The 22,948-nt window shown below is 40.5% G+C and overlaps 1 protein-coding gene across 2 annotated transcripts in view; it reads right to left on the reverse strand.

The window, feature by feature from the left end:
• Ttc27 (tetratricopeptide repeat domain 27) overlaps positions 1–22,948 on the reverse strand; it is a 116,616-nt gene that overhangs the window by 28,390 nt on the left and 65,278 nt on the right. Inside the window, exons 13-16 of one of the 2 annotated variants that reach the window (XM_048353166.1) lie at positions 18,217–18,439; positions 9,218–9,321; positions 6,931–6,983; positions 4,230–4,395 (exon numbers count right to left, since the gene is read on the reverse strand). In XM_048353166.1, the coding sequence (XP_048209123.1) occupies positions 4,230–4,395; positions 6,931–6,983; positions 9,218–9,321; positions 18,217–18,439 (546 nt within the window). Of the gene's footprint in view, positions 1–4,229; positions 4,396–6,930; positions 6,984–9,217; positions 9,322–18,211; positions 18,440–22,948 lie in introns of both variants that reach the window. The other variant, XM_048353165.1, reaches the window with a different exon arrangement.

The following is a 22,948-nucleotide window of genomic DNA, read 5'->3' on the forward strand; positions in this document are numbered from 1 at the left end:
GTCCTGAGCCACTGTGACTTTGTGTCAATGACCACCTCTTGGTCCCACCAGCCAGAGGCGCTATCATGCATTCTGAACAAGACCTTCAAAACTGACACTTTTGGGGGCTGGGAATATGGTCTAGTGGCAAGAGTGCTTGTCTCCTATACATTAAGCCCTAGGTTCGATTCCTCAGTACCACATATATACACAATGGCCAGAAGTGGCGCTGTGTCTCAAGTGGCAGAGTGCTAGCCTTGAGCAAAAGGAAGCCAGGGACAGTGCTTAGGCCCTGAGTTCAAGGCCCAGGACTGGCAAAAAAATAAAAAATTAAAAAAACAACTGACACTTTTGAAGGGAGCTACCCACTGGGCTGGAACAGATATTAAGGACTCTCATCACACTATTCCTAGTCTAAGTACTATAGAGTTCTCTATGAAGGTGCTAATGAGAGCAGCTTATCTGAGCAAGTCAGTGGTTATGTAGTGGCTATGTTCTAGGAAAAGTAACCCCTCTCAAAAAAAATTTTTTTAACAAGTTTCCTAGTAAGTCCAGACATGAAAACTGAGCTGACAATTCTAACATCCAACATCTGTAAGAATGCTATGCTTCTCAGAGTGTGTGTTTACATGCAGTACACATAGATACAAGACTGTTCTTGGTCTTGGATGCACACAGAGTAGGGCTGCAGAAAGGAATCAAGTATCCGGCTGTCACCATTCATTGATTCACCCTATCTAACTTCTATAAAATCACACTGCAAACGCATCTAAATGTTCAGTCATCTGAACATAGGTGGCTTACACCTTCAATCCTACCTACTCAGGAGGCTGAGATCTGAGGATCAAGGTTCAAAGCCAGCCCAGGCAGGAATGTCTGTGAAATTCTTATCTCCAATTAACTGAAAAAGAAAAGCCTACAGTGGGAGCTGTGGTTCAAGTGGTAGAGTGCCAGCCTTATATGAAAAAGCTGAGACAGTGCCTGGGCCCTAAGTTCAAGCCCCAGTGCTAGCACATATATAAATATACACATATACACAAACATCCACACTCAGCTCTGAGATATTATGAAAAGAAAAAAAAATTCGTTCTTAAACTGAAACAAAGAAAAAAGAAACTAAAATATTAACTGGCTATGAGTTTATAATTCTAATAGTTTTATTTAGCAAACAAATTTTATTAAGGTAAACACTATGCTAAGTCAGGTATAAAATTAGATCCCTTTAAATGGGAATCTGAACAATTTGGCTGTGGTTTAAAATACCTTTTGATTAGAGAAGAGAGAAGTTAGGAATAAATGCAACTACAAAAAGATGTTTGAAATAGCCATTTAAGATAATGGCTAAATCAAGGCAACTCAAATTCTGTTTTTGTTTTTCTTTACTGAAAAAAATGCTCTAAGACCTTACACCTTACCATGTGTCTTGAGTCCTTTCAATCTTTCTTGGGGAAAGACTCCTGAAATATTTCTAAGCAAGTCTTATCATTCCAATGCATTTAGTTTGATACATAATATGCCAAATCGACAAGTTTTATCTACAGGATAAAATATTCTCAGCACATTTCTGCCAGCATTACCTCCACTAATATCATCATGAGTGACCATCAATAAAATTATTCCAAATGTTACACCTCTTCATACATTAACAGATACTCAAATACAACACCTAAACATTACCAAGAATTTTCATTCTGAGAGAGAATGAGAGTCCTAAGCTGGGAATATGGTAAGAAAGAGGAAATTTGAAATTCCCTAAAACTTGTTCAGCTGTAGAAATTACAAGGGAAAGAAACAATCTAGACAATGTATTTTATTCTACGTCATCATCTTTAGAAAAGTGATTACTTCTCATTCTTACAATTTGTCTCTCTGCTATGAGTTAGCAAGAAGATTTGACATATTTGATGCTTCTATGGCAACTAAAAGTAGCATCACCTTGGTAATTTCATAACTGTGATGTAGAACAAGTACCCTTATGAAATAATCTGTAAGTAGTTATTGTGTGTGATACCATTAGCGCCCTCAAGATATGGAACTAACATGCAGGGAGACATACAAGCTACAGCTTATTAGCAGTAGAAATCTATCCCACATAGCTATGGTAGGAATTAGATGATCTAATACATGCAAAGGGCTCACCATAGCACTGGACACACAGAAGCCCTTCAGTAGATGTGAGTTACTATTACTTCACCATATCCACCATGATTTGCTTTATTTGCCTTGGGAAGAAGAGAACATGAGACAGAGAAGACAGCAAAGCCCCTTCCTCCCATGCATTATGCCCTGACCCACACAAGTCCACCTCTTCCAGGGAGACAGGGGCCTGGACTAGCCACCTACGATCTGTATATAAAATGAGTCCCTGTTCCGGCCCAAGCATGAAAGAACAATCAATTTCACACAATCCAAAAAGCCAATCTGGTGAGTCAGTTATTCTTAGTGAATACAAAGGCATCCTGTGGGCTAAAGTACAGATTTAAAGAGGAAACCTCATTGATACCACAAGGAACAGAAGAATCAGAACTCAAAGGCACTTACAGCAGGTTCATGACATCAGACTGAAGAAGGAAGCCGATTCCAAGACTATGAAGGAGGAGACAGCCAAGCAGCCAGCAGTAAAACTAACCGAGGAGACAAGCAGACCACGAGCCTCCACTGTCCCTTCAGGAAGGAGGTAGTTTTACACCTTTTGACTCAGCCTACAGACTTACTGAGCCCAGCCAGGGAGAATTCCACGGGAAGAAGTACCTTCTTCCTCTGACAGTGTGTGCCATAACTTAGCATACAATGATGTCTAAATGAGGAAAAGACATAACAGATTTCAAATGGAAACATGGAATATAATGCCAATGTAAATAATCTACATTCTCCCTGAGATTTTAGGAATAAGTTTCAGAAAGCTTTCTTAGTAAAGAAAGATCTTAAATAAAACAGTTGATGTACACAAAAGGTAAGTAGTATTCTTGGTCAGTGTACTGCGATCTGTTTTGAGCCTCCTGATACCCTGAGCCAAGAGCAAAGAGTGGAGGAGAAAGAATGGTCTCAACAGACACATGGAGCTGTATGAGCAGGACAACTAGTAGATTGCTAGAGACAGTGCAAATTGATTTGCTAGAGCTCCTATCTCCTCTAGGAGGCAAAACTCTGTCCCGTCTCCATTCACATTTGTTTGTTACTTCATGCACATGGTGTATCACAATGCTGGACAAGTATTTTACCAATGAGCCACACTCCCATAGCTTTTAATCGCCTTTTAAGACATCTTTACACAATAAAGTCCCTGCCTTCTAGAATGGGTGCTCCACAAGTAATATTACAAAGAAAGAAGACAAGAGAAATGTGGGAAGAGGATTTGAAAAAGTTAACATAGCTCCCCCAAGTGAGTTTGACTTGAAGTTACACATCTTTCCAGGGAATTGCATAGAAGCCAACCTTGAGGACGGCTTGGTCAATTATATAGCTGTTCTTGCAAGACAGTAGGGCTGGGGCTCCAAGACAGGGTTGAGAGAAGCTGAATTTCAGAACAACTTGGACAGACAGTATGTCATAAGATGATGGAGGTTATTATTATCACATTTATTTCCATTTCTTGCAATTCCAAACATATCATTTTAAATAATATTTTGATGGTCACAAATACTGAAGTATTCAATTTTTCTAACTTCATAACCCATACACTCCCACCTGCCCTACGTTTTTTTGTACACTGTCTTCGGTCATGAAAATACAAAAGGTCTTGCTTGCTTAACCCTGTTAACAAACACAGTGGCTGCAGATGTCCTCTAATTTTTGAAAACATAATGTCATTTCACTGGAAAGAGCATTTCTTAAACATTGTTCAGAAAATGCTATCCATCCTTTATGTTGTTCATGCAGTAAATGCTTGTTAAAAAAAGTGAATAAATAAGCATAGCATTTGCTCCAGCTGTAAGTCAGAGAATATACTGAGTTACCTGGAGTCGTAACTTAAAGAACATTCTAGTTAGTTCCTCTAAGCTGACCATATGTTTGTAAACCGTAAGTCAGATTTTCATAACTGGGTCACAGTGACATTGTTTCTGACTGTGCAGACACACTGAAATTGGAATGCCAGAACCTGTGAGTAACATACCCTTTGACTAAAGAAAGTAAGTCTCCACATAGGATGTGTGTAACAAGACACATGCAATATTTAAGGAAACAATGTGTATTGTATAATCAGGTATTAATATAACACAAGCGGGAACAAGAAAATTTGAATATCCTACCTGCGCATCTTTGTATTTGCCTCGTAAATCCAACAGCCGGTGATAAGCTTTGATGGCTTCTGAAAATTCCCCGACATCGGTGCTGGTGAGGATGTAGTTTTCCCAGATCTGCCAGTGCTCGTAGTTACACTTGAGAGCTTCTTGAAGAGTTCTGAAAGCTTTTACTCTAGTGAAGATCACATTTTAAATTTATTTGTTTATTAGAATACCACTCAGCTAAGTGTACAAAATGCTAATGTGAATGATTAACCCATCGTCCACATCAATACATAGAACTAGAGGCCCACACAACCCTAACCCAGCCCAAACGTTCTTATCAAATCCGGCAGACTCTTTAGCATACGTAGCATACCTTCAGAGATATTCCTTTCCTAACCTATTTACTCGTAACGGGACGCTATTTTAAAGTAGGGGCTAGTCTCATTGTCCCCAGGTGAAGGCCCAATCTAGTTCTACACTTGACCCCAGAGTAGCCTAGTGAGTATAACTGCAAGCTTGCATGACAAAAGGTAGGGATAGGGACACGGAAGTAGTCAAGGGATTACTTTACGGGTGAGTGGTAAGAAAGAAAACAAACAAGTTCCTCATACTCTAAGTCAATCTACAAAATAAAATCTACCACTTGTGGGGAAAAGCTACACTAGGAAAAACAGTATACAAAATTAACAAGCAAGACATAAATTTGGTGAACAAAATTTTAACAATCTGTGCCAAGTGTGGTAGCACATTCCTGTAATCCCAGCACTTGGGCGGCTGAAGAAGGAGGATCTTAGAGCTCAGCCTGAGCTACATAGTGAGACTGTCTCAAAAAAAGCAGAAAGAAAAGAAACTATCAAATATTTAAACAAATTTATTTATCAAAATAGTGAAAGAGGAAGTGGCACTGTAGCTCAAGTGGTAGAGCACTAGCCTTGAGCTGAAGAGCTCAGGGATAGCGCCCAGACCCAGAGTTCAAGCCCAACAACCAATAACAACAACAAAAATTAGTGAAAGAGACAAAAGGCATAATTTACAATTTAGAAGAGTAAAGGCTTGTGAAATAAAACCAGGTAGAAATGAAAGATCATGGAAATGTGACTAAGAACCAAATGGACATTTTAGAATTAAAAGAAATATGAAAACAAAACAAAATCAACAGGGGACTAAAAGTAGACTGCAGAATGTCAAAGAAAACACTGGTGAACTAGAAGAGAATACTGAAGAATTCACCCAGAACTCAGATTAATAAATAGGAGACCAGTGAGGGGGCAGAGGAAAGAATGAGGTTAAGACTCAGATACACGTCTGGCAGAAAAAGACTGAGTGCCCACCTACTAATGGAATCTAAGTGAAAACACTGAAAGGGATCCCTTCTTGAAAAACAAATGGGGTTTCAAAATAGATTCAAAAATCCAACATAAAATTGCTTCAATGAGATTTAAAAAAAACCAAAAAATTTTATCTTCTCCACATTCTCCATCCCTTACCACTCCCTTCAAGTAACAGCAACCACCACAGTGCTGGACTGGGTTGCTTAGTCCTCCATTTTACGAAGGGCTGAGCGTCAAGTTACCTTCTTGGAAAACAACTAGCCCAGCAGCACTCCACACCCAGAAGGTATCTTCTCCTGTGTCCTCAATGCTCTAACCAATCACACCCAGACTTCAAATGGTTTGAAATAAAGACTTTAGTCTCTGGGAAAGTGTAGCTTCACATCAGAATTCACTTACTAAACTGATGATAGAAATCCTGTACTGTACTATAAAAGTTTCTTTCTTTCTTTCTTTCTTTCTTTCTTTTTTCTTTCTTTCTTTCTTTCTTTTTTTTTTTTGCCAGTCCTGGGGCTTGGACTCAGGGTCTGAGCACTGTCCCTGGCTTCTTTTTGCTCAAGGCTAGTCCTCTGCCACTTGAGCCACAGCGCCATTTCTGGCCATTTTTTTCTATATATGTGGTGCTGGGGAATCAAACCCAGGACTTCATGTCCTTGCGACTAGGTCATATTCCCAGCCCTATAAAAGTTTTTTTCAAGACAAGAAATTTTCCTGAGCAACTGGTAGGAACCTGGTGCCAGAGGAAATTAGACAAAAGTGAAAAGAACCCTTTAATGAGAAACCCTAGGATAACACAGGGATGGTAGTTCTGGTGGTAAAGCACTTGATGTCAAGTGGAAGGTCTTTAGTTCAAACTCTAGTACCACTACTAAAAAGAGTGTAACAAATAACGATTTGACTATTATTACTATTCCCCTTCTCTCTCTCCTTCACATTGACCACATGTAGTCTATACTGCTAATCAATTTTAAAAAGTGTGGAATATTGTTCTTCTACTTCAACCTACATTTCCTAAAAAGATTAGTTCCTATTTATTTCTTATTTTCAATGATGTCTGGTACAAAGCAAGCAATTAATAAGAAGTCTATAAATCAATTTAATCAACTAGAGGTATCTCTGTAATAACGTTTAGGATGTAAAACTATAGCAGTAAATATCCTCAGCCTCAATATTTCTTATTTTATTGTAATTATATATAATATAATATACAATTATAATATTTCTTATTTTTATTACATATCAAATGTTTTTAAAAATAAGTAGTATCCTTAAAATTCAGAAGCCTCTCCTCCTTCAAAGGAAATTTAAAAAAAGAGAAAGATAAAATGTTTCACTAGCCAGAGAAAATCTCATTCACTTATCTTGGAAGGATATTTGTCGGGTGCACTTACTTTTGCTTTAATCGGATATAGGAGGTTGATAAATTGTTCCAAGCCTCTGCATTCTGAAATGATAGAGAACCCAGTTAGGACTACTCTCATTTAGGTAAAATAACTGCTGAAACTAATTACATAACCCACTCTCCTAATCTGATATGTGCTCTTAATAATAATGATTTTCAATGAAGTCTATTTAAAGATAAAAAACAGGACATCAAATTCAACCTAACTTTTGCAATGTATAAAAGGTCAAAAACATAATCAACCAGTGATCTAGGCAGCACTGACTTGGAGTATAGTCATGATTTTATCTACTAGCTGAAAATTTTATGACGTAATTTATATGGCACAAAGAGGTTTCTTACAAATCTAAAGCAATGGAGAATACTGCTTTTTCTATATTGGAGGCTTTGCCATTTTTCCATCAGACAGATGACAATGAAGTCTCCATATTCTAAGTATTTTATTAACTCAGCATACTTTCTCTACCAATTCCTCTCACAGTGAGAAAAAGATTTTTATAGAAGTGCTATCTCCAGCAAGAACAATAAGAATTGTATTTTTTCTTTTTTAAACATTTTATAAGCTGAACAGTTCTTAAGCTCCATATATGGGATTTACTTCTTAGGTGGCATTGGGCAGGCACTGGACCAGTCTCCTTGCCACAAGAAAACTACACATTGGATGACTCGGACCAAGCAACAGGCAGCACAGGTGTGTGATTCCAGAGAGAAGGTAAGAAGGAAGCTGCCTCAGTGCGCTTAGTTCTCAGCCATGGAGGCACATTCGGGGCCACAGTACACGGAGGCAGAAAGCAAACAATGCACAGATGAAGGCTGAGATGAAGGCTGGACACGCAGCCACAATTTTCAGGGCAAAATACTATGGGAAAGAGATGCTTTGAGAACAGGCTCTAGAAATCTCAATGAGCATCCTCTAACCAACCTTGTTGGTGAAATACTTGGTGCAAAGCAAAACCTTTTGAGGTCTCAGAAAGAACGATCACAAAAGGGCTGTGAACTGAGTGAGAATTCTGGAAGTGACAGAGGTAGTTGCACAAGGCCCACCAGGAAGAGCTCTTAGTGACTACCCAGAGCATTAAATTAAATCCCACAAAGGTTATACTTTAGAAAATGAGAATCCCAAACCTGCCCTAACAAAGTTTAAAGCAAGATAATCCACAAGTAAATTAACTGAATGCCAAAATAATATGTAATCCCTTTTAAAAGAAGACAAGGGCTGGGATATAGCTAAGGGGCAAAGCACTTGCCTAGCAAGTACAACGTCCTAGGTTCGATCCCAAGTACCAAAAAAGGAAAGAAAAAAAAAAAGACAAGAAAATCTAGAAATTCAACAAGATAGTATTCACAATGTGGAGGATACAATAAAAAAAAAAAGAATTAAGAGCCAGGCATGTTGGCACACATAATCCCAGCACTTGAGAGGCAAAGCCAGAGGATCATGAGTTCAAAGCCAGCCTAGGCTATACAGAGAGATCCTGTCTCATTAAAAAAAGAGAAAAAAGCAGGACAATAACTTCATTCATAACATCCTCAAGCCCCTAAAAAGTTAATAGAGACAGAACCAAAAATTAAAGAGATATTGGCTTTGAACCATGATTCTGATTTCTGCCCCCAATTTCTGGCCCCCTGGCCAAAACCTTTTTAAAAAATTATATTTTTATTACCTTTAAGTAGTTGTATAAAAGGGATACAATTCAACGCATCAGTTTATGAATATAATGCATCTTGATTGATGTCACCTCTTTCATTGTTCTCTACTATCCCCTCCCAACCCCCCAACACTTTTTTTGCCAGTCCTGGGGCTTGAACTCAGGGCCTGAGCACTGTCCCTGGCTTCTTTTTGCTCAAGGCTAGCATTCTACCATGTGAGCCACTGTGCCACTTCCAACTTTTTCTGTTTATGTGGTGCTGAGGAATTGAACCCAGGGCTTCATGCATGCTAGGCAAGCACTCTATTATCACTAGGCCACATTCCTAGCCCATGCCAAAACTTTTGGAAATGATAAAATATACATTACATTTTGCTGTGTTATTCATGAACACATATTTAACTAAAAATTACTTCGCTGAATTATTTTCTTAATCCAACAATAGCTATTATGAGAAAAAAAATCTTATTTCCAAATCTATAAACTTTGTATCTTGAGTTGTGTGACCTTCCACCAAATATACTTCCCTCCACCACAGAGGAACTGCAGTTCAGACTACCCAACACAATTCAATTTACTTAAGAAGTATGGAGGAGCGGAGTAGGAAAGTCAGCAAGGAAGACTTACATCAGGTTCCAGAGTCACACAGCGCTGGAATGCCTTTGCTGAGCCACCATAGTCTTCTAAGGCCAAGTAGGCACAGCCTAGAGAGAACCATACCCCGAGCTGCAAAGAACAACGTCCACGTCATTCAGAGACAATTCCAAGACCAGATACTCAAGCAAACACTCATACATGAATAAACCTTTGCCTTGTGTGTAAATCTAGGGAAATTTTCAACAAAAATGGATTTTCGCTTATAACACAGAAAGCATGTTCAATATCATTATACATCTCTTACTGAGAAAGTTTGCACATCTTGTTAACCAAACTCCATAAATGCAATGGAGAGTTTTGTTACTAGTAGAGTCTGGTATTATAATTCTGGATTCACTGAACATTTTTAATGAGCATCTACTATGTAAAGAAGCATACCATGCTGTCAGCAGATTCTCAACTAATCAAGCAGGTTACACAGTTAAAATGGCAACCTCTGTGTCTTAACAATGGGGCTCAACTATCCTAAGCCTGTATCTGTGGGCATGACGACAAATAACTTGGAAAACAGGGTTAAAACCTAGAACACTGAAAACCCTGCAAAATGACTCAAAGCAAACTCCAGTCAATTAGATACATAAGCACTGAGATTTAAAAAAAACAGGTAAAAATAGGAAGTAGTTATTCATGTGACAAAGCAATTCTTCATATTACCTGCTTTCCTGAAAATTCAATAGGTTCTGTCAAAAAAGAGAGCTGATAGAAAGTGAAAGCCACTAGTCAGAAAGCAGCTGCTATGAGTTGTTTGTCTTCCTTTCACACTGAAAGCCAGTGGCAGGCAGAAGTCTGCATCTCTCTGACTGCTGGCATCTAGGCAGAGCCACCAAGGAGGAAAGGAGAGGCCTCAGCCTCCTCAGCGGCAGAGGTCAAGGCTGCCTCCACACTCTGAGCCCTCCATCATCCCCACAAAACATGTTCCATATGGCTGGCTGGGGCATGAGAGCTCTCCAAGCAGATAAAAAATTTTAGGCAGCTAATGAGAGATAAGGCTTAGCAAACATCCTTGGGCAATCTCCCACTTTGCCATGAATTCACAAGAAGCTATAAATAACTGCTATCAAGAGCCTCTATGGAGAGCAGATTTAGTTGGCTGTCTGGGTGAAGTCTGGAGGGAAGGCAGAGAATGGGGGGCGGGGGATGGATGAGGACACTAGGTAAAACAAAAAGAAGTTCCTGTTCCAGAATTATGGGACTTCCAGCAACTTCAAAATGTGCTCACTACTTCACTTTCATCTGGTTTATACACTCACATGAAAAGACCTTCAACGGTCAACGTGCACTCCTTGAAGGACACAGCCTGAGAGGACCAAAGTCTTATGCCAACTAACAAAACAGTATCTAGGGTACTCAGATGAGATACAGAGATAGCGCAGGGACAACCACAGGAAGGGGATACAAGAGGATCATCAACAAAAGAAGCTACAGTTTCAAATGGCATGTTGAAAGTAATTACAACAGTGATATAACAGTTGTTTCTATAACATGGAGTTCATTTCACTTAGCATCATTTCAGGTGTTCATAAGGGCATAGCTATCGGGCTCTTGTGATCCTCTGCTGTGACTTGCCTAAACCTGTGCTAATTATTCCCTATGAGGAAGACCATAGAGTCCATGTTTCCTTGGGTCTGGCTCTCCATCACTTTGACAATAAATAATAATTATTTTTTTTAAAAAGTATCTAAAACAAGCCCTCTAACTTCCAGCCAGGTTGGAAATTCCAAAACTGTGTGATATATTTCATCCGCTGCAAGGTGCACCTTTTTTCTTATCATTAATATTTTGTAATCACAAGCAGCGTGGATGTGTGTGTGTGTGTGTGTGTGCGCGCGCGCACGCAACTGATACTGAAGCTTAAAATCAGGGCCTCACTCTTTTGCTTGGCTTTCTCACACAAGGCTGGCACTATACCACTTAAGCCAGAGCTCCATTTCCAACTCATGTGGTGGCTAACTGGAGATAAGAGTCTCACAGACTTTCCTGTCCAGGCTGGCTTTAAACTGTGACCTTCAGATCTCAGCCTCCCCAGTAGCTAGGATTACAGGAATAAGCCACCAATGCCTGGCAAAATAACAAAATTTAAAGAAATGGAAGCATGTCTCTTTTTTTCAAAGACTCTGACTCAGTCTCTGCCTCGCCTTCCCTTCCTCCCTCCTTCAAATACACACACACACACACACACACACACACACAATCACATTCTTTCTTCTTGCATGTTTGTGTGTATTCACATGCGTGTGTACACGCATGCGGGTTTGTTGGTACTGAGGCTAAAACTTAGCCTCACATTCTCACTCAGCTTTTTCCTTTCACAGCTAGTGCTCTACCAGCTGAACCACACTGCTACTTCTTGCTTTTTGCTGGTCAATTAGTTATAAGATTCCCAAGAACTGACTCCCAAGGTTGACTATGAACTAATAGCCTCAGCTCTTACCCTCCTAGGAGTAGCCAGGATTACAGGTGTGAGCCAACCATGCAAGCTTCTAAAGACCATCTTGGCTGGGGGATAAGCGGGGGCACAAAGCAGGCAAAGAAAAGTGTCCTCACTGGAGGAAAGAGATGGAAGGAAAAACCTTCCACCAAAGGGACTGGGCAAGAATGGAGAGAGACAATCCTCTGAGAGGCTCTGAATGGGATTTCTGTACAGCTTATTTATTTCTAGGGCACATTAGGAAGGCAAGCAACCATAGTCAAGAGTAAGATATGGGAGGTGATAGTCTAGTAGGTATCTATGAGGGAGAAACACAAAAGCAAGACAGCAGTTATTTGAATATAATTATAACTATACTTTAAGAATGGCCTGAATTGTTTTTTTTTAATGATTAACAAAAAATGAATGGTAAACATAATCTCTTAGACTTTTCTTCTAAAATGCCTAGGGTAACAGAGGGAGAAAGGTTTAGGTGACTGATTCAAATGGTTCTGAGACCATATGACTTTGGCCATGTCATTTAACCTCAGTCTCAGTCCCCCAAGTGTTAAATGAGAGGGCTGACTAGATGAAGCTCTTCAGGACTCCTCAGATTAAGAACACCCAGAGGTCACAGGGTTCAAAGGCACACTAGTGCCATCTGGTGGTGGAATAAATATGCTGACAATACAAACATCAGATGTGGAGTGTTAGAAGGAAATCGATTTGATTATAGGTCTTAAAATCAATTCAAACAAATCCAAAAGGAAAATGAGGCATGCAGAGGAAACAGTTTGCTGAAAGTCACACCGTGGTTACCAGTTCTGGTGTATGCTATGTGTAAAGAAAAAATTAAACAGTCTTACTCTGCAGTCCAGCAAAGAACAAGTGCCGGGCTGGGGATATAGCCTAGTGGCAAGAGTGCCTGCCTCGGATACACGAGGCCCTAGGTTCGATTCCCCAGCACCACATATACAGAAAACGGCCAGAAGCGGCGCTGTGGCTCAAGTGGCAGAGTGCTAGCCTTGAGCGGGAAGAAACAAGGGACAGTGCTCAGGCCCTGAGTCCAAGGCCCAGGACTGGCCAAAAAAAAAAAGAACAAGTGCCATGAGATAACGGACAGAGTCTTCTTCTTCTTTTTTTTTTTTTTGGTCAGTCCTGGGGCTTGAACTCAGGGCCTGAGCACTGTCCCTGGCTTTTTACTCAAGGCTAGCACTCTACCACTTGAGCCACAGCGCCACTTCCGGCTTTTTCTATATATGTGGTGCTGAGGAATCAAACCCAGGGTGTCGTGCATGCCAGGCAAGCGTTCTACCGCTAAGCCACGGCCCAGCCCCCAGAGATTCTTCTTATAAGAAGATGTGAAGTAGGGCTGGGAATATAGCCTAGTGGCAAGAATGCTTGCCTCGTATACATGAAGTCCTGGGTTCGAATCCCCACCACCACATATATAGAAAATGGCCAGAAGTGGCACTGTGCTCAAGTGGCAGAGTGCTAGCCTTGAGCAAAAAGAAGCCAGGGACAGTGCTCAGGCCCTAAGTTCAAGGCCCAGGACTGGCAAAAAATAATAATAAATAAAAGAAGATGTGAACTAAAACCTGTTTCAATCTACCACAAGTAATGTGAGTTTACTAACTCCACTTCACGTTCTTCTTTCTACAACTAAACTAAGTCAGGTATAATGGTATACAGCTATACTCCTGGCACTCAGGAACTAGAGACGGGACTACAGGGTTAAGGCAAGATTCTATCTTTAAAAAAAAAAAAAAAAGCAATTCTGGTACCAATGGCTCACACCTGTAATCCTAGCTACTTGGAAAGCTGGGATCAAAATGATTATTTAGAAGCTTGCACAAGACCCCAAGGGACCCCATTGTACAGAAAGAAGCTAGGCCTGCCAATGCATGCCTATCATCTCAGCCATAGCAGAAGCAAAAAAGAAGATCCCAGTTTAGGCACCTACCTAGGGCAGAAAGTGAGATCATATCTCAAAAATGGCAAGTGCAAAAAATGCAGGAGACATGGCTCAGCGGCAGAGCACCTGCACTGCAAGTGTGAGGCACCGAGTTCAAATTCAAATATCATTAAAAAAAAATCACACTGCCTTCCCTGCAAAAGATACTTTCACTGCCCACTGAATTCCCTATGACTATCAATGGAGACTTTGGGGGGGATGCAGCTCAGTGGTATGTGCTTGACATATATGAGGCCTTGTTTTACTCCTCAGCTGCACACGATACCCATTAATAGGCATTTTCCTTCTTAACTAGAACATTGGCATCTCTTCTGATTTGAAGGTCTTCCTCAATCCTACCATCCCAATATGTAAACCCAAAAAAGTTTCCTTGGTAATGAGACTTCAACTTATTCTATTTTATCATACTCACTGAAAAGTCACTGAGACTCACCCAGGCCACTCATTCCTTATTTAAACTTCCTATAATTCTACTTCGGAAATATCACTCATTTATTGAGAGTCACAATAGACTTCCACATCCGCAGAGTTAGATAGCCAGGGCCCTCATGGCCTTTCATACAGCATATCATTTCTCAGCACAAACACCAAGCTTTCTGCTGATAGGCTGTCACCGCCTAATTCCCTCCCACATCAGCATCCTGTGCAAACAGGCACTTGACAATGCTTAGTTGGGCAGCCACACAGCCATATCACCTACTGTCCAAACCTGAATGCTTTTCAAAGGAAGCCAAAATGCTAAAGAAATTTAAATTAAATGTTCTTTCAAAACTTACTGACCAACCATCAATAAACAAATTGGTTTTATTTGTACCAGAGGAGTTACAGGATCCATTATTCACTTAAAAAATTCCTGAAGTAAAGAGGAAATATTAACTACATGGCGTGCAGTTACATTTATTCATTAACTCTCTTGACAAATGTAAGCTGAGTCTTTATTCTCTAAACTTGTAATTTGTCTGTCTGATTTTTCTAGAGATGATTGTTGCTAAAAGGTTTCTTATAAACTATTAAAAAAAAAGTTACTGCCCATAAAATAGTGGTAGATTCAGGCCAGTAAGTGAGCCAACCTCAAATTCATTGAGAATAAGATCTATTCTCTCAGGGCTGGGGATATGGCCTAGTGGCAAGTCTGCTTGCCTTGTATACATGAGGCCCTGGGTTCGATTCCCCAGCACCACATGTACAGAAAGCGGCCAGAAGTGGCACTGTAGCTCAAGTGGCAGAGTGCTAGCCTTGAGCAAGAAGAAGCCAGGGACAGTGCTCAGGCCCTGAGTCCGAGGCCCAAGACTGGCAAAAAAAAAAAAAAAAAAAAAAAGAACTATTCTCCATGTGCTTTATCTACAACAGGAGAGCTCTGCCCCTCCTCCCAACACATCTAGCCTCCAATTTCTGCCTTTCCCACGAGTCCTGCCAACGGGTAGCCAAGGAATTTCATGCAGCTCACAGGCTACAGCATGGCACGGATGTCTGGTACATATCAAGCAGCTCACAGAGACAATGGCTCCAATATTTCTCCCATAGATAGCCAAGACCTAAAGGATGTGGCTGTAATTAACTGCTCAAAGCCAGCAGTTAAGTTTACCAGCAAGCAGCCTGCATGAAGTGCTTCAAGGGTGGGAGATTGGGTTATGTCAGTTGACCTACATCTGGAAAAAGTTGGGGGGGGGAGGCAGGATATTACTTGTCATCTTTAAGATTTACACATAGTGAGGGTGCTAGTCACTGCACACGCATTCAGCACGAGACTGGATGAAAATGCAGAAGATGGGAATGTGTGACTATAATAAAGGGTAGCTAGCAATCTTGAAAACACAAATGTAAACAGTGCCCATCTTCTGTTTCTCTAACATGTAGCACAGACAATGCAATGAGTTTTGCAGCCCATCTCTAACTTTAGGCCAAATATCCCAATTTTTATTACAAAGCCTTACTTTTCAGTTTGCCTTCATTTGATTATGTTTTAAACCTGTTTGGATTTGCCTAAAGAAATAGGGCAGAAATGTTTTTCTATTTTGCAAATTTCTCTTCAGCTTGGGACTTAAGGGAGACAATACAGTACAGAGGATCACTTCTCGGAACTAGTTCACATTGGATCACAAGCTCAAGTCTACATAGCATTCACGTTTGCATCCTGTGGTAGTTCTGTATAATGGTACCATCAAATGCCTGCGTGTTTTGGCACTGATGCAACCTGCCTGAATTGGAAACATATGACAGGCTGCAAAATGTCCTCACATAACATCTGTGACTCTGCTAAAAGCAACTGTCCTTTCTTTGACTACCTAAGTAATTAGCTCTCAATTATATAATAGGTCATTGAGCTATATCAAGTCCTCCATTGTAACTTCCTTTCAGCCATTCTTCCTCCTACAGATGCTGGTCAGGGCTAAAAACCACTCCCATAGCTAATATTGTCAAAACAATGTTCAAGCATTAGCTCCTAGCATACCCTATTCTTGCATTTGAAACAAGCACAAAACAAACCCACTTCAGAGATTCTCAGATGCCAATAGTTTAACCTCACGGTAAGATTCCAGCATTACCATCCTGCTGACATGCCCCTCACTGAAAACCATCCCATTCATTAAGAGAGAATGAAAGAGGGAGGGAGGAAAAAAGGAGAGAGGGGAAGGAAGGGAGGGAGGGAGGGAGGGAAGGGAAGGAAGGGAAGGAAGGGAAGGAAGGGAAGGAAGGGAAGGAAGGGAAGGAAGGGAAGGAAGGAAAGAAACTGGCTGGCCACACATTGAGCTGAGTACTGATAGCCCATACCTGTAATCTTATAAACTATAGAGGCTGAGATGTGAGGACTGCAGTTCAAACCCAGTCCAGGGAGAAAAGTCCATGAGACTTGCATTTCCAATTAACCAGCAAAATGCCAGATAAGAGGCATGGTTCCAGTGGTAGAGTGCCAGTCATGAGTAAGACAGCCAAGTGAGAGTATAAAGAAGCCCTGAGTTTGATCCTCAGTAACCAGCAATAATAATTAATGTACCTTGAAACTTCTAAGTTTTTTTTCTATGTAAAATGCACTTCCCAATTCTGCTCAATTATAAAATGACCAGTCCCTTTTTTTAGACAGGGTTTCACAATGGAGCCGAGGCTTGCCTTGAACTCACAGATCTCTTACCTGTGTTCTATATACTGGAATTATAGGTGTACACCACACTCATTTTCACAGCAACGCTATTTTTAATAGACAAGAGGTGGAAGCAGATGAATAATAACAAAATGCAGGAGCTGAACATACGGGAAGGAAGGAGGCTCTGACACCTGCTACGACATGGATGAGCCAGGGGGGCATGATGCTTTGTGAATAAGCCAGTTACAAAGCACAAATACTGGAAGATTCTGCTTTTACAAGGTCTATTGAATAATTAAATCCATAAGACAACCACCAGTCCTAGTGGCTGCCAGGAGTTGTTTAATAGATACAGAATTTTAGTTTCACAAGACGAAAAGTTCTGAGCAATGGTTGCCTAACAATACAACACAAATATCCTACAGATGTGTCATGCCTTTTTTTAAAATGAGTTTTGCAAACCTTAAAAAAAAAAAAACAACACTTTACCTGGGCACCAGTGGCTCATGCCTACAATCCTAGCTACTCAGGAAGCTGAGATCTGAGGATCATGGTTCAGTTCAAAGCCAACAAAGTACATGAGATTCTTTTCTCCAATTAGTCACCAAAAAGACAGAAGTGGTGCTGTGACTCAAATGGTACAACATTAGACCTGAGCAAAAAAGCTTAACGACAGTGCCCAGGTCTTGAGTTCAAGCCTCAGGATCGACACACATAAATTAAATAGGGGATGGGGTACGGCTCAAGTGATAAATGTTTGCCTAGAAAACATAAGGCCCTGAGTTCAAACCCCAAAACCACCACAACAAAAAAAGTTGATCACAAAAAATACTCATGCAGTCAAATATATATATAAATGTATATTTTTCCTTAGATGATAAAAAGTCAATTCTATAGGTTACCTTATTTATAAAAAAAGGTTTTCTTTACTTATTTCATCAATTACTTGCAGAATTTTATACTACCAACACTTTAGTTCTCATTCACTTCCTTTTTAACATAACTACTCAAAACAGTATCTAATTTTACTAGCTACATTAAAGATAGGTAAGAGAAAAAAAGTGACAAAATGGAATGGCAAAGAGAAAGAGCTGGTGGCTCAAGCCTGCAACCAGCTATGAGGAGACAAAGATCTGAGTATGGTGGCCGACAAATCCTATCTCCAATTAACTAGTAAATGGCCAGAAAGGGAGCTGTGACTAAAGTGGTAGAGCACCTACCATAGTGAAAATGTTAGCAAGAGTACCAGGCTGAGTTTTTTGCATCAATTGTGTGTGTGTATGTGCACACATGTGTACACACACACACACACACAGAAACAGAAACAGAAAGCCCTCCTAGTACACACTTGGTGATGAGCAAGAAATAGATCAGAAACAGCTCTTTGTTCTCAAGACAAGCTCTCTAGTCATTGGAACAGAAAGTGGGCATTCAGTCACTAAAATCATACCTGAAGAAAAACACAAACAATGAGGGCAAGGGGGTTCTGAACCATCTGACCTGCATGGGGTTAATGTTCACTGAGCGCTCAAAGCACTCCACGCATTCTTGAAACTCCTTGTTCCGAAGGTGAAGTAGGGCCTTAGAGCGCTGGGCCCGGGCGCTGCGGTGCCCAGACAATTCCCAGGCCTTATCGTAGCAGGAGTGATCTCTGAGCACATCTCCAAGCAAGCAGTATAAACTCGGTGTCTCTTTTTTCTCCAGCTCTTGCCTAAGGATTTCCTCTGCCTGGAAACAATAGAAATAATGAAATTGCTTCGATGTGACTAGTTTCTATTTTACCACACATGTACATTTTACCCTGCATGAAACAAATGTGTATTTTCAGCATTTGAGATTACTTGTGTATTATCTAGGACACAGGCTGTAGAAGAGGCTTGGGAGAAAGGAAATATGGTACACGTAAAAACAGAAAAAAGGCATGGGAGGCATATCTTGCTCTACTGGTCTCTGGAGTCCCCACAGCACCAAAGGACTCACTTCATGGTATCAAGCTGCTGCCGCCACCTATTTAACACCTACTTCCCTGCCCTGATTGTTACCACAGTGACTTCACCAGAGCAGTGTCTATAATTTACTCTATGCTCTCTCTCTCTCTCCTTCTCTCCTTCCTTCCTTCTTTCCTCCCTCCTTCCTCCCTTCCTCCTTTTTTTCCTTCCTTCCTTCTCCCTCTTTCATATTTTTTATTATCTTTAGTTGTACAAAAAAGTTTCCATTCAACAAAGTAACTTATTTTTTAGGATAGGCATGGATTTTTTTTTTTTTGCCAGTCCCGGGTCTTGAACTCAGGGCCTAAGCACTGTCCCTGGCTTATTTTTGCTCAAGGCTAGCACTCTACCTACCACTTGAGCCACAGCGTCACTTCTGGCCTTTTCTATATATGTGGTGCTGAGGAATCAAACCTAGGGCTTAATGTATACAAGGCAAGCACTCTTGGCACTAGGCCATATTCCCAGCCCCAGCATTGAATTTTTTAAATCATTATTATAAAGGTGATGTACAGAATGCACTGAAATTTTGACTACACCTTTCTCTTCCCTCCATCTTTCCCTCCATTCCTCTGTTCCTTCCTTCTTTCCTTTCTTCCTTCCTTCCTTCCTTCCTTCCTTCCTTCCTTCCTTCCTTCCTTCCCAGATTGCCAAGAAACTTCTAAAAGAAAGGGGAAGATACAATTTAGTAGGCATGGCTAAAAACTTACTATTAAACAAGTCACATCTCACCTGTGAGATAAAAGCTGTGTCTGTATCTGGTTTCAGATAGTCCATTCACTTCAGAAATGAACTCAACCTGCATTCACCATGCAGGCTACCGTGTACACAAGCCAGAGCTACTCTATCACCACAGCTAATTCTGCACTGGCTACTTACTATTCATGCTCCACTTCACCCCACCCATGCCTGACACCCCACTGCTGATGACTTTCAACAGAAGCAAAGCCCATGATAGTCACCCTACTTTGCACCCTTACCCACCACCTTCATATATACAGCAGTGCTATCCCCAAAGATGCTAAGATAGCCATCGCCACAACAGAGACATCCTGGAAGATAGCACTTCAGGAAGCTGAAATGAGAACAGTCTCTAATGCATGTGAATTGAGTCTCTGAAAGTCTGTATGTTTGATTTTTTGTAAGTTGAACATATCTGCAATTCATACACTGCCTGAATTCTATGAAATCTTTCAAAAGAAGGATGTGTTTCTGAAAATGTTTGGATGTTGGCTTCCCTGCCTTTGTGACACAGTGTCAGTAACACAGGCTTTTCAGGCCTAAGCTGAAAATTAAATCTGATTTTATAAATCAGTTTCTAAAGGGAAATAATTCTAAGTCCCAAATAGCTCAAACAAATGTGAGGTTCTAGAATATAATACATGTAATTTCTCCAGTCACCAAGAATATAAGTGGTATTAATGTGTCTAATTATAACTCTGTAAGGCTACCCATATAGAGATGCACATAACCAAAATTATATACAACAGATTGTAGCTGTTACCAAACTTTTTCTGAAATAAGCTCACAATGTGGTTGAAGGTTTTTCTCCCACGAACATGACACTGGTACTTGGGGCCCGCCCCAGTACCTATTTCTGAAAGCTAATCACTTAATAGGAGACTTTCCACTTCACCCAGTTACTATGGATTCCTCATCTGCAATAAAATAATGCCATTAGAGTAACCGCGCACAGAAGAGACTGCAGACACTATGCCCTGGAGAAAGCACAACTTTCCAGATTGGGCTCTTATCTAAAAGATGGTGAGCAGGCAATAATGACAAGGCAGTAGAACACTTGTGTCTATGACACTCAGGGATGCAGCAACTTAAACTAAAGCACTACCTAACCAAGGCTCTGTGTGGACTGTGTGGCAGGACACTATGAGGAACACTATGAGTGTGAAGTGGGTTTCCCGCTTCCCAGTTCTCTAGATGACCGAAGAGACAAAATGACCTTCTATGTTTTAAGTTCTCAAGATCAGAGAAACAGGGAATTCCTAGGGTCATCTAAAAGTTGACTTTCCCTTGTAGCTTAGCAGAATCAAACACAGCCAAAATCAAGTGTAGGTAGACATTGTCACATAGGACTGCTAAAGCACAATGTAAGATGAATTCAGTTTCATTAATTCTGTCTGAAAGCCAGGGTTGATCAGGTTTTGGTCTGCTCATTGCCTTCACTGGCTTTCAGCTATATGTTTTATTATTCTTCTGTGACAGCTCTCAAATAGACTTCTAACTACAGTCAGAGTGCCACTGTGTGTGACTTAGAATACTTAGCTGGAATCCTGAACTGCCATGTAAATAATCCCCCTGTGTAGAAGTAACTACTGTAAACAAAAAACAAAAAGGCAAACTAATTGAGAACAAGAAATGACAAGGAAAAGAGTGGCCAATCCAAGCCAATCTCCATCTATTGCAACTACATGAGAAACCCAGCAGACCCTCCCTGAATTCCTATTTCAGGGAAACCATGAGAGAGAAACAAATGGCGGTGATCATTTTAATCTGCTAAGTTTTGAGTGGGTTTGCTAGATAGCAACAGGAACTGCAACTATTGTTTAAAGCTACTCTATCACAGCCAGAAGGAGAAAAGGGTACTGACTTAAGAATTTAAATTGGGACTTCTGGATGACTCAGTTAATAGGAACTCCTCAAAACCAAGAGTGACCCATGCCAGAAGGGTCTTTGATACGACAAACATTACGCCACAGAAAGATGATTTGAAAGACTGTACTTTTCTACCCTTCATTGCCTCCAGACATACATATGAACTGACAGATCAAAGAACTACAAGGTACTGTCAATTCATCGAAGGCAAATCCTGAGATCACAGTCTTAAGGATGTTGAACCCAAAGGAAATGGGATGATTTAAATCAGACTGAATTTAGGTTCTCACCAGAAAGTTTTGATTTACAGTGTAAACGCATGGCTGAGGGTGGTTCTAAATTATTTGCCTGACTAAAACCTAAACTTAAATATGGCCAAAACTAAACAAAGAGGAGATACCAGAAATTCTTTGGTATAATGTGGAGAAAGGAATCCAACAACTCTCAACAAAATGGCTGTTGGTAATTTATCATTTGCAGCCTTCTCATCAACTTGTAACTCTCCCCCTATCCAAAAGATACTCCCTCGACCTTGACTTTGAAAAATGCATTGAGGAAGAATCTGCTTAAGAAGTGTTACAGTGGATGCTGAGTGTAAATGGGGAAAGAGTAGGGTCTTCTGTTGAGATGAGCTCCCCATTTCAATAAGGATAATTAGAACCCAGAGTGGTGGAGATAGCCCAGAGTTCCTGAGAGTAATTTAGAGGTAGTCATTTACAATAGATACAACCAGAGCAATAGAATGAGCTGATGGACTTAAGTGGTAGCTGGCTGATCATAAAACCTCTAGACCAAACTAAATGGGTAGGCAACTAACTTGAAACTTGATCTGTGTAACATTAATTAACAAAATAAAAGAAATCTGGGTTTGGAGATCAGATACCTGAATCACTGTGCTAACACACTGTCTTTCACCCAGTTCCTACCCTGAGTCACTTCACAGACTCAAAGACTCTTAAAAAAAAATAATAATATGAGGGAGAATCCAACCACTTAGGAAGGACCCTACACCACACCCTAGTCCTTGTGTGCTTTAGTTACTCTGATAGGATCTGGGGGTTTTGGCCAGTGTCAGACTCAGACAATGATACTCTATGCCACTTATACAGTGAAGGCCATAGCTATGCACCAACAATCAATTTGTTAAGTGTGATGGGGGTCTCACTCACATTTTGTCTGAGCTGCCCTTAAACTGCAATCCTCCGAAACTCTACCTCTTTAGTATCTGGGATTACAGACATGTGTCCTCATGGCCAGCAAAATACCTTTTCTTCGAGAGTTAGCTGTTAGTGTTAACCCTTTGGAATTCCAAATATAGCTGTTGAGTAATGGGCTTTAAGGGAGTCTGTCCATCCTTCAGTAGGCCTACTAAGCCTCTGAACCCATCTAGTAGTTACTTCCCCAGTTCCTAAGTACAACACTGAATTAAGTATCCCAAGGAGAGCCCTTGGTAAGTGCTACTACATATGGAGGGCCAAGAGAAAGCCCACAAAGCTTCCCCTCCCCATTAGAACATTAAATCCAAGCAACACTGCTACAAAGACTTGAACTACTATTAAAAATGTGAAAGGTACAAGGAAGTGTGTGTGGTGGACAGTTTGAGGGTATATATGTCATCTGACCTACTCACTTAAACTTA

This window comes from Perognathus longimembris, chromosome 8 (assembly GCF_023159225.1).
Source record: "Perognathus longimembris pacificus isolate PPM17 chromosome 8, ASM2315922v1, whole genome shotgun sequence".
Classification (NCBI taxonomy): domain Eukaryota; kingdom Metazoa; phylum Chordata; class Mammalia; order Rodentia; family Heteromyidae; genus Perognathus; species Perognathus longimembris.